This window comes from Cimex lectularius, unplaced genomic scaffold, assembly GCF_000648675.2.
Source record: "Cimex lectularius strain Harlan isolate CLEC.00 unplaced genomic scaffold, Clec_2.1 scaffold174, whole genome shotgun sequence".
NCBI lineage: Eukaryota > Metazoa > Arthropoda > Insecta > Hemiptera > Cimicidae > Cimex > Cimex lectularius.
In genome coordinates this window covers 391452-404910 of record NW_019392881.1, presented here as the reverse complement: position 1 = coordinate 404910, position 13459 = coordinate 391452, and the positions used below count along the sequence as shown (strand labels likewise).

The 13459-nt window shown below is 34.4% G+C and overlaps 1 protein-coding gene across 1 annotated transcript in view; it reads right to left on the bottom strand.

Annotated features, from left to right (window-relative positions):
* Positions 1 to 13459, bottom strand: part of LOC106663556 (discoidin domain-containing receptor 2-like) — a 271017-nt gene that overhangs the window by 20051 nt on the left and 237507 nt on the right. Inside the window, exons 7-8 of the mRNA XM_024229012.1 lie at positions 10484 to 10617; positions 1891 to 2098 (exon numbers count right to left, since the gene is read on the bottom strand). Of these exons, the coding sequence (XP_024084780.1) occupies positions 1891 to 2098; positions 10484 to 10617 (342 nt within the window). The remainder of the gene's footprint in view (positions 1 to 1890; positions 2099 to 10483; positions 10618 to 13459) is intronic.

Below are 13459 nucleotides of genomic sequence, written 5' to 3'. Positions count from 1 at the left end.
TAGTGAATTGGTGGAATATTTCGATTATTGAATGGACTTGAAGAAAAAGGAAAAATTCAAGTGTTACTATCTAGTTTTCATCCTACTTTAAGATCATTAACAGAGCCTTTGTTAATTGCACGTTGAGAAGTATTTGTACAGTTGATTCCTCCGTCAATATAACATCTAAATGTATTTATATAGATTTAGAAAATAATCTTAAATATGCTTACAAATTGGCATAATTAAGTTTTTAATAGAAGATTTCAAACTTTGATGCCTTTGGGGAACGATTCAGTCAGAACATTTCCAAGAACTGAACATTTATGCAACCTTAAAAAATAATATAATATTTGTATTGATTTTTGATTAATATCGATTATATTTTTATGTGTAAGTTATATTATTTTAATTACACAGGTTTCTCGATACTAATTTGTAACGAATATATCAGAATATCTGGATGAAGAAAAAGAGTAGAGAGAGAGAGAGAGAGAGAGAGAGAGAGAGAGAGAGAGAGAGAGAGAGAGAGAGAGAGAGAGAGAGAGAAAAAGAGAGAGAGGGAGAGAGAGAGAGAGGGAGTTAGTGAGAGGGGAGAATGGTAATGAGACGAAAGAGGAATATAGGGCGAACAGACAGATTAGAAAGCAAAAAATACATATTGTAGAATTTGTTATTTAAATCATATTATTTGCATTAGACATTTTAATTTAAAATAAATTGAAAATTTATAATTTTCGTAATCTAAATAAAGTATGTAAAGTAATTCGTTTAAGAGTTTAAGGGGGGTTTATCGTCCAACTATCTTTTGGGTGTCGCGTAAGAGGGGTCGACCCACTTTAGATTACATTTTTCGTGCTATTATCAATGAAAAAACCATATACTACGCAGGGATTCGAACTCAGGATCGATAGCTTGGCAAATATGAGTTCGATACTAAAATGAAGTTTAACAATTATATTGAAGTATAATACAACTAATAATCTTTCAATTAATTAAGATTTTTAGTTGAGATAAAGGTGGGGCTGAGGTGGGAAGTTAATGTCCGAGTGGTCACGATAGCTCAAGTGGTAGAGTAGCGGCGTATCTAGCCGAAGGTCGTGGGTTCGAATCCCGCTCGTGACACTGACTTTTTATCTCAACTACAAATCGTAATTAATTGAAAGATATTAATTGGTCAAGTGGACCACGAGAGCCAGTGAATTTAATAACTAATAATAATATTTCCTACAAGAAAGTTAATAATGATTATAATATTAGCCATGTTTAAAAAAATAGGACATTGCAAATTTATTATAAAACCAGTATTTTGTTAACAAAAAAAAAGTTACGAGAGCTTGGAACATAAGAAAGAGGTCATATTATCGTCGTTATATCGTGTCATCGCAGCGTCGGTGTTTTTGAATAAAAAAAGTAATGCAACATGTATTTGCATACGTATTTTAAAATACTGCAATGAATGAATCAGGGAAGGTTAATCAAGATAAATAAGGGATTTGTTTTCGAAAATTACGGTCGGTGTAGCATGTGTATTTTTCCACGCGCGGTATGAATTAAAGAAAAAAATGGGCAAAAAACCCCGGCGGGCATTAAATTAATTATCAAGGATTTACTGTTGCATAAGACCCTTAATGAGGGTAGGGCAGGGAGAATAAATTTATAAGGGTAGTTAATAATGTTAAGATCCGACTAATGTAGGTCCGCACGTATTGTTAGAAGCTGACTCAGCGGGCGCCGTTTTCCCGATAGTTGTAGTTTATAGTTTAGACCCTACTAAGGGGCCTGGCTGAGGGAATATGCTAGTCTAAGAGGGAAAAGACGCATGGCCATCGTTTATTGCCACCCCCTTATTTTTGGACTTTTAACGACTTTATAAATTCTAATGTAAGTTTAATGTATAATCGCACTTACCGGAGTCGAACGTGACCTCGCTGAGAAGGATCCACCTTGCTGAGAAGTGGAGTTGGACTTTGACATACTTTGCCACCCTACCGTGAAGTGGTATGGTGACGTTGAAAGCCGTCTCTTTCGGTTTTTCTATCCTGGGAAGGAACTTGACGGGGTTCGGTTGGTACCGCTCTCCGTCAATGCTGAACGAAACCACAGCTGACGAAAACACCTAAAACAAAAGAAACACAATATTGACTATTATTGTATATAAATAAAATTATCAAAATATTACCATGCTAAAAAAATTAAATTTCACATAAATAATAACTTTCAATTCATTAAACTGTATTTAAGGTATTGGTTGAGATAAAACCATATCATTGAAAAATTGCGAAAACGAGGGAAAATTCAAAAGGTGAGGTTGAGATGGGAAATTGGTGTCCGAGTGGATGGAAGTTACGATAGCTCAAGTAGTAGAGCAGCGTCGTATCTAGCCGAAGGTCGTGGGTTCAAATCCCGCTCGTGACACTGACTTCTTTTATCTCAACCAATACCTTAAATACAGATTAATTAATTGAAAGATATTACTTGGTCAAACGGACCACGAAAACTAGTAGATTTAATAAATCATAACATTTTCCAATTCTTGGTCCTTCAGCATCAGATTGCAATTAAGTTATCCAACAAATATATATTTTTATTATTACGTTTTATTTCCTTTTTCTTTTGTTTTCCCTTATTATTTTCCGGAAGTGGCGAGGATAATGAACTCAACAATCTTTTGTCTTTTCTATTCCTTTTTGTCCGCAATGCATTTCAGGGCCTTCTTCCCAGGAACGACTCACGGCTTTGGAGATTTTATTAACAACCCCATTAATTTTTTAAGTAAAAAAAGCATTTGACAAATACGAAGCAAAAATTATAACGTAACTTTGATGTTTGAAGGCAATATTTTGATTATTGGACCTGTGCTTAATCTTGGGCAGGCGGTGGGCACAGTTCCGGTTCTTCAGAACAATAGGAACTTTCAAATGTATATGGTGTTTGTGTATGTTTGCGGTGTGGCTGTGTTGTATTTATGATACTTTACTATTTCACTAGTCTACGTCTGGGGAGGAAAAGTAAATTTTTAGCGTGAATAAAGCGGATTCGACCCCACCCCAAGGAATATCGTGTACTCTGTGACCAAACTTCTCTGTTTGTAACAGTTGTTGTATTTATGTTTATTTATTAGCGTGAAAAGTGAAAGGAAGGGGTCTTTTAATTCCAATCAAGCCCTAACAGATCGAGTCGCTCAAATGGTTCCAGGTTACAATATAGACATCAGGTTAAACTATATGTCCTACGCTTTTTTAAATATTTTAATGCCCCACCCAAAAAGAAATATTTACAATTGTCATGGTGTTTTTGGAAAATGAATGGACAGCATTTTAAAATCAATGTTTATTACAAAGTCATCGATATATCACTAATTAATGATGTTTAAAAATATAAATCTATCTAAGACAAATAATCATATGTCAAAATTTACATGGTAATTGCTGTTATTTACTCAAATATAATTACCATACTTCAAAACCTATTTTTGTTCAACAAAAACACTTATTTAGAAAAATCATTGCAAATGAATTAGATTATACAGCTCACAGTATGTATCTCTGTCCAATTTTTTATTGGTTTTACCAGCCCTTAACTGTTACTTTTTTCGTTATATATTTTCAGTAATAATATAAAGCAAAATAAATACTGTTTTATGGTATGTGTTGTACTTGTGGATAATATTCCATCTTCTGTGAAATCAATAAGAAAACAACTATTCAGTAATATTTTGACTAAATCTGAAATATGTGCAACTTGTTGGACTAAATGTTTAAAAGGTACGTCGTATCTGACACAATATATGTTAGAGATAGGGCTTTTCGGTTAATATATCTTGTAGATAAGTCAGAGATTATTTACTATAATCAACTTTATCTTTGTCAAAAGTACACACACGCAGGCTTCTTCCTCTTATAATGTACGGAATAAATTCGTATGAATTATTATCAAATCGTTATAGTAATTGCGTCTATGATATGTTTTCTTGTTGTGATAAATATTTTACTTGATTAATACAAAGTTTTTTGATATTTAAAGAATTTCGTCGAGCTGCTTGTCTATCGATTAATTGCATGTTTTTAGGAAATTCATGTCAGAAGTACGTAAACAGAAACGAAGCTCAAATTAAATAGTAAACATTCGTGAGTGGTTTGCCAAAGGGCTACGACTAATCCACTAGATGGGCAGAGGATGGTCCTATAATCCAATGGGGGTGGGAATCTACTCCTTAAGACAAACTCACCCTTACTTTTCCATTAAAGGAAGTTTTTATTTTAAGGATCAGCGTGGCGGACCCATTACCGGTTATGATTTATATATCAATCCTCTTTCAACGCTCCTACCACCAGCGCCGGTGAATAATTACAGGGTTTTCCTGAGGTTTTAACTCTTACGGGTATTACCATTCTGCACAGATTATTGCGTACCGTCGGAAAAGCGGTAAAGGGAAAGCTTTCAATAAATAATATCGTCTGGATTACTCAAAGCATTAAAATCTGCAAATACAAATCTATACGGGAAGCTGATAAATGAAGGGAGGAAAAATGAACAAAGTAATATCTCTTGCGAATCAATCGTGATGAGATCTATGTGAAGAAGAAGAAAAACTAGTTTATTTGACCAAATATTTACATATGTGCAGATTGCAACCAGACTCTTTTTACATTTGCGTTAGAAGTGCGATAGACACTGGGCTTTATAACCTCCTACAACCTTAATATTGTAATCATTTTGTATTATGTAGCCTGTTTCTGCATTTAGCGGGGAAAAACTGATTATAAATAAAACCCGCTGTATAAAAAAAACCCGCTGTGTAAAAAAAACCCGCTGTGTAAAAAAAAACGCTGTATAAAAAAAACAACTGTATAAAAAAAACCCGCTGTGTAAAAAAAACCCGCTGTATAAAAAAACCCGCTGCATAAAAAAAAAACCGCTGTATAAAAAAACCCGCTGTATAAAAAAACCCGCTGTATAAAAAAACCCGCTTTGTAAAAAAAAACCAGCTGTATAAAAAAAAACTGCTGTATAAAAAAAACCGCTGTGATCTATGTGAGAAACAAAATACATAATGATTGATTCTGTATTAATGTTCTGCTGAAGCGTACATGAGCATATAAAGTATATTTTCTTTTACATAGGTTTATGGGCAAAGGTATTATTCATGAGTCCGTAAAAAATACCGTCTCGAAAAATGTGATGAAAGGCTTTATACAATCCGGTTTACCATTTGTCCTTTCGGTAGATGAGTTAGGGAAAAAGAACAGATCGCACATGTTGTATTTTCTTTTTGTTTTTCCATGTCCTTTTATCTTCGAACACCTATAAATCCATATTGTCTGCGGGTACAATGGGCAAAAGTTGCCGAACGATCCACGGATTCACCGCAAAACCAATATACCTTCGAAGGCACTCGAATCGGAATTGTTATTCAAATTTCAATTCGGCCGTATTCCCTTTCTGAAACCGTCACCGTTCCCGTCGCCTTTCCTTTTTCACGGTATTACGTCCTAGCTACGTCTTTTCTGTAATAAATCTGACCTTTGATAAAGTGATGGATGGTGGCTACGGGGTTTGTACACGTCTCCATATGTAGATAAACTCATGCATTATACAAAGAGATTGCTCATATACGGCCCTCTGTCTACAAGAAGAAACGGGCTTCGTGAATTGACACTTAAACGCCAGCCTGACATATTGGTGCATTTCTTTGGGCTTTGTCCCATACCGATCTGCGCGTCGAATATTCGGACCTAAGTACGTTCTTGAATTATTCATGGTCAGGATAGAAAGCCATTTCTAGAAATTGAACTACCTTGTGTGCTAAAATGGAGATAATTGTACGGTTCAAAAAGTTCAACAGCCTCAAGAGATTTGTTGGGCGTATAATTTTGCTTACCTTCAATTTAGAAGTTTGAATTTAGAAAATACGAACAAATTTATAAAATATTCTTGTAGAAACCTGATGTCATGTGAACTGAATAATAGTCATGTAAAAGTCACAAAAACATTTTTGTAAAAATTAGTGTTTTTTTTTTCAATAATGATTTTTTTATATATTATTTTAAACGGAGATCGTGAAATAAGGTCTGGCGTGACGTAGGTTTTAGAAAAACATTTTCTTTTTCATGCCAACGTTTCGATCTTTATTGAGATCATCTTCAGGGCTCACGAAAGATCGAAACGTTGGCATGATAAAGAAAATGTTTTCTAAAACCTACGTCCCACAGACCGCATTTCACCCACACACACATTATATTTTACTTTACAAAACATACGCAGGGGAAATAACTTTTTAAATCGAACCCATTAAATTGTGATAATATCACAGCCTACCAGGCTTTATTTTGAATTTATTTTTTATTATTTTGTGTTTTTCCAATAAAAAATAACATATAATTGTGCACTATAGTGTTCTGTAGTAAAGACAATATCTGTTACCTAATCATATCCATAAGTCATTTGTAGATCTTTCCTTTTCTCTTCTTTCCGTTGCTTGCTATTATGGTGAGCAGGCTTGTAGTTAAAATTATTCCATCACCCCATAAAAATATAACTTAAAATATTCCACTATAGATTTTCACTTTACTTATTCTCGCTAATAAATACAATCACGCGAAACAAAAACGGTGCATAGAACTTCTCTAAAAAACGGAAGACCCAAAGTATCACTGCTGTACTCAAGCATAATTCTACACTTGTTCAACATGACGGGTCACTTATGCCTATCTATATTTGTGGGTAAGTATTTGAATATTTTGTGGGTTATGAATGTTTGTATGTTAAATATTTTTTTACAGTATAGGGTCTCTGTTCTCTCGGTTTCAGTCACATGTCCAATCCAGCAGTGGAAGTTAAAATGGAAGAGTTCGAAGAGAGTACCCGAAGGACTCAAAGGAATTTGAGATGAAAGATACTGAGTTAGTTTCGCAGTGCGAAATGTAGTTTACACACTTGATGAAAAATATTGTAGCTAATGTGTTTCGAAAACTAACATCCATTCCAAACAGGTTAAAACCATGATAAAATCCTTTGAGGAATAATTCGCAAAAACGATGAAAAAGAAGGCTAAATCGGATAGAAAATTTCATAAATCACCGCAAATTTCCTTTGTTCCACCGCTGACCGCACCTGAAGCCTGAAACGACCTGTGAGACACAGACGGGAAGTTCTGAAGAAGAAGAAGAAAAGAAATCCAAGCCGGTTAGTCTATATGCACAGATCATCACATGTCCACCGACGTGTAGATCAACGTCCACCTACAACTTTAATACTATACCAACTCGCATTCTATGTGGAGTAAAAAAATGACTCCATTCGATTATGTGCGAGACATCAAGCAGCTTTGTTTCACATGCCATAAATATACCTAGGTAGGTTTTTGTCCAAAATCATATATCCGTGTGTGAACATAATATAACCTATTCTTAATCTGATTTTCTTGTACATTCATGTCCTCAGTGACTGGCCAACTGAAACAGCTCTCCATATGTTAGAGGGTGTCTGCCGGTTCGGTCGGTCGTGAAATTGTTCTATTTGAAGATTGGTGCAACAAATAGTTTGTCTTGGTTTATGATTTGCCTTTAGTTCCTTTAGTTAATAGTTATTAAGTTATATAGTTAGGTTTAGAAAAACATAGCTGCGACTGAGTTTACATGTGTCCGTTCTGTAATTGATGGACACTTGTAAACTATGTCGCAGCTACATAAATATCTACATTTTTTAAACGAGGGTTCGTAACAGCAGAGGTTATATCAACCCTCTGGTTGCCGGCGTTTTTGAAAAAAACAAACATTTGTAAGTATGTGGGGTACGAATGCAGGGCCGCTGGATTCGAAATCGGGACCTGTACCTTATAGTGATGAGCGCCGTGTCAACGCCTAAACCGTTGCGGCCACCGACGCTTCTACTACACTAATATCATTAATCAAATTCAATATACATGTGATATAGCGTGTCTCTTCTTCTTTTTTTGTTGGGCCCAACCCTGATTTCGGAAAACCGAAATCAAGGTCCCAGAGGTTTTTTTACGATCGGACCTGAATACGATAATTTAATTTATCGATCAGGCACCTTTTATATTTTATTTAAACCAAAGTAAATTCGACACCAAATGTTTCTTAAATTTGAATCTTTAATTACAATTTAATATTTTCACATAAAATGACAATATATTTAATTAATTATTATTTTTAATTTAAAGAATCCTTTTATACAATAACAAACCTATCTTAAATCTACAAACCTTAATTTTAAAATGTTATTTGATTCTCGGTTGAAAGATTATTATTATTATTATTATTAAAATTTTGACCTTCAAATTAGTAAATACAATTAAAATATTAACAACTTTTAAAATGAAATATTATTTCTTTTACTCTTCTTTATAAAAATATTTATCCTTTCAAAATTAAATTACAATTATTATTTTTTATTTTGACGTCAAAGTAATAAAATTAACTTACTTGAATAGTGTGCACACCAAATTTTTATTTTTTACCAAAAATATCTGTTAACCCACACAAGCCAGAAAGGGATCTGTTCTTGGACTAGAAAAAAATAGCCCTTTCTTGGCCCCTACTCCTATCACTGTTTGAGTGTGTGGAGGGGCAATGGCGGTTCATTTAAATCTGAATGTGACATACATATATTATCATCACATATAATAAAGCACATCAAAGCATATAATATAACATATAAAACAATCATTACATTCCTCAAATCAAACATTTCTACATAGTCTTATTCTTCAACAATTTGTTTTTCCTTTCCCTAATTATCTCCGTCTATATAATCCTGAAAGCATAATCAGGTTGAACATTACCTAATTTTCCCATTGTTGGCTCCTTTCACCTCAAACAAGCGGACTCCTCATATAAAATGGATTTCTATCCCTTCTTCCGTCCCCGCCCCTTCCAAAGCCAACGTATATAAAACATCAATATCTTAGTGGCACTCTCAACACGACACACAATAATGACATATCTATTTATTTATTTATTATAACTCCAACAGAAAGAATCTACAAGAGGAGTAGTCAAAAAAAGGCACATAATAACAAAAAGAACAAATGAACAATTAAGCAATAAGAACAAAAACACAAGGCTTAATGATTCAAGGCAAGTAAACATTTTAATTTAACTTTAACTGAATTCAAGGAATCGCGAAATACATCTATTTCATTGGAATAATTCAGCAATCTCATTATCCTCTGTAGGGGTGAATTTAGTCCATATTCTGGTTTGTAGTGTGGAACAAAGACCAAATTATGTTTCCTAAGTGGTCGCTGAGGCACACATAGCGATAAATGTAACTTGAGGATATCAATGGCCCCATTCCACAATTTCCAACCCCAAATGAGATCGGCAAAAATACAGCGGGAGCTAAGCGACTCAAGACCAAGCCAGTTCAGTCTTTCCAAGTAATTCAGGTGTGCAAGACCAAATCTGAAGGCCATTATCCTGGTTGCTTTCTTCTACATAGAAAACAAACACTTTGAGTGAGTACAAATACTTTGAGTCTAAAATTTCTAGCATTCTGTAAATTCATTGTTTTGACATCATACAAGTATTTGTGTAATTTAAACCATGTTTATAAATCCTAGGCCCTGAAGATGATCTCAATAAAATCGAAACGTTGGCACGATAAAGAAAATGTTTTTCTAAATCTACGTCACACCAGACCGCATCTCACGATCTCTAAATAATAATTTATCATACTGTTAGATAAAAGTATTTGTTTTTAAAATCTAAAATCATTTAAATTCTATATCATCCTACATCATCTTTTTTAAATGAAAAGTTTTTATTCAATTTTTAGTACTTGTGTGGGATTTGGCTAAAATTTTGGTGGCTTTAGTTTAATAATTTAACCGACTTTCAGAAAGGAGACTGGAATAAACGTAGCTAAAAAAGATAAATCTACTGAAAAGGGATTAAGACTTATTGCATAATTGTTGTATATCCAGGCTTTGATGTATTATCGAGCTGGAGAACAACGTCAGTTTAGTCGACCCTTTGTTCCCTATCTATGTAACGGCTTTGTTCACGTTTGAATCAAAGGTAGAACTGTTGTGTGTGCTTTCGGCTGGAATTCATTTGCAAATCGTTTGTAAGCCTATTAAGAGAAGAGTTATGAGAGTCTTAAGACCCGACTTGGTAGGGGGTGAGACGGCTTATGATAGCTTGAGCAGTAACTCCAACTCGGGCCACGTCCCAGAGCCACTCTCCTAATAGCAACATCAAACATGCATGGGCTACATGGCCCGGGCTATTTTCTTTGCCTAAAGCAATAATAATTTCAAGCTTAGTTGAATACACGAAGTTAATAATTTATCGGAAGAAATTGTTCTTCTGTAAGCCGTATGAAAATCGATAATCTAACACAGTCTTTACCTACTTGTTTATTGTGCCTTAGTATGAGTCATATAATAAACTCTGTCATAAATGAATAATTTCAATTCTTTAATGTTTAATTCTTTAAAAAAAAAACAGAAATTAATTTTAGATAAATCACTCACTTGAACCTCCCTCGTAACGATATGACTCGTGTACAAGTTCATGGCAGAAAATTTTCTTACGTTGTCGAACTGAAACAATAACTCCAGACTGTCGCTCTGCTGAGATTCGTTCATCCATCCAACCCATCTGCTCCCTAAAAAAACAAAACAAAAACATTTATAAAAATATTTGGTTTAACAGAATGAAGAACCTTTTCAATCCATTACAATTCGTGGTCCGATTAATATTTTTCAATTAATTAATATTTATTAAAGCTATTGGTTGAGATAAAAAAGTCAGCGTCACGAGCGGGATTCGAACCCACGGCCTTCGGCTAAATACGCCGCTACTCTACCACTTGAGCTATCGTAACTCGGACACTAATTTCCCATCTCAACCTCACCTCTCGAATTTTCCCTCCTTTTTGCCATTTTTCAAATGTCGTGTAATCTATTTGATTCTCGGCGACAAATGAAACGGCGGAGGATAAGATGCGAAGTTAGTGTCCAAGCGGATCGAAGTCACGATAGCTCAAGTGGTAGAATAGCGGCGTATTCAGCAGAAGATCGTGGGTTCGAATCCCACTCGTGACGCTGACTTTTTTATCTCAACCTTATACCTCTCATAAATATTAATTAATTGAAAACCTTTTCAATTTTGACCGCATATTATTTAAAAAACAAATCAGTCTTTTAAAGATGAGCAATACTTAGTAACATAATTACAAAAATATTTTATTGTTTTTAAATATGTAAACATCCATATCTAAGATATTTCTACTATTACATTGTTCTTCTTTTAAATATTTATGTAAATGAACTACAGGAATGTTTTAAAAAAGTAGAGCTTTTAATACTTAATATTTAATAATATAAAAAATTTTTGTGGGACAAAATTTAAAAATTATACAAATAGAATTAGTGAATGAACAAATGAACTGCTCAGCTGCCCCAGACGAACAAAAAGAAAGGAATTATGCCATAAAAATTATTATCACGAAAATCGAAAAAAAAAAAGACAGTGCTGAAACCGATTTTGACGTACAGATTAGAACTAAGGAGTTAAATATTCTAATCCTTCAAATTCAATGCCCTCAGAACTACTGACAATTCTCTACACTCTTCAGGCCATCCTAATATCTAATTATAGAGAAAATATGGAAGAGCACCGATGGTTGATGGTTCTTTTTAGGGTATTACAATATAAAATGAGAAAATTTTAGCTCATTATTAGATGATATCTAGTTTGGTAACACGGTCCTCGAGTGCTAACTTGATAAGAACCCTATATTCAGAAAATGTCTAGTAATATCGCGGCTTGAGGATTCTCATCGAACAATATTCCTCCTAAAACCTACTACTAATAGTACTACAGTCTGTCAAAACCAAAGTCCTAATACCCATTGTCAGCGCTCTCTACTACCGCTCCAACACCACCCATCATATCGACCTTCCACATACACTTAGTTAAAATTTACCCATCATTTTTTCTCTCTCAAACATTCCCCAAAAACTATCCTTTTCCATACCAAGGGCGATTGAAGATGAGATAGGCCATACAAATAAAAAGGATGTAAAGTGTTTATTTGAAGATCGTGAGATGCATTCTGGTGTTATGTAGGTTAGAAAAACGTTTTCTTTATCGCGCCAACTTTCTATCTTTACGAGATATCTGCTAAAATCTAATCCTAACATCTAATCGAAATATATATTTGTGAAATTACGAAGAGCATACGGATGGGAAGACACGAATTGAGTCAGATTTGATTGCTTCATTATAGAACATGACAGACAGTTTCTCACTGAAGATGGCCCAAAGCGGAAACGCGTTTGAATAATTAAAACAAAACAAAACAAAAACGCGAGTGAAGACAGACGCTGTAGTGCCCGTGTGCCGGTTCACCAATTATTTTTAGATTTGTCTATTAGTTAATTCCATCTACAAAAGTGAGAATGGGGTAAAACACATGTAACAGCTATTGTTTAAATGTAGTAATATAATTAATTCTGTCAACATAACTTGAGTCTTCTATCCTTGAACAGAATTCTAATGGGAAAGGGTTTTTCTTTTTAAACACTAGTATAATTCGGGTACCACGGTAGCCCAGCGGTTAGCGTGAGAGACTCTCGGCTCATAGTCGCCGCGGTCGTGGGTTCGATTCCCATCGTCGCCTCTGGCCCTTTTGTCACGATAACCCCTCCCCCCCAATATGAACACACATACCCAATTACACACTAGTATAATTGTATCATAGATACAGTTTGAAAGATTGAAAATAAAGAGTTACGAAAAATTGTTTTATTACAAAGTTGGTGTCTTTTAATGTCCTAAAGTTTATCATATTAGCCAGAAAATGGCTGTCAGAAATTTCTTGGGCGTCAGTGAGAATCGAGCCCACGTCTGAAGAAATTTCTTTGATCTTTTTGGTCTGCAGTGGTAAGCAACGAAGTTCAAAAATTAAGAACATATGTAGTTTTATTTTTATTATTTCGTTTCTTTATTCCGTCGTCATTAAATTTGTTAAAAGTTATATTAGTTCCTTAAATAAGAATTAGTCATTAAGTTAACGAGATATAATAATTTTTTATTGTTTTTGTCGTTATTTATAAAATTGTTTGCTTATTCGAGACTACTTGTGGAGTCAGCGCTACTCTGTTTTGTTAGGTTCTCCTCTTTCGGGTAATAAGTTTTTTTAGTTGTTCCATTGGCTTTTGAAGCCCAACATCCCGTTGGTAATCCTTGAGTGGTAGCATAAAATCCTTGTTTGCACTCTGGAGTAATTCAGCATCATCGATCCCAGTGACCGAGGCACATCTGGATGAAGGCTAATGTTCCCATCATTGAAACGCTCTAGACCTTCACTACACAACTTCCTTCATCAGCAGCCATCGACCTTGTTTATTTGTTCAATATTCCCTCACAAGACTGAATAAGAATTCTTAGGCATTCTCGGAGATATTTTTCGTTGTAAAAAACAACAGAAAAATAGGTTGACG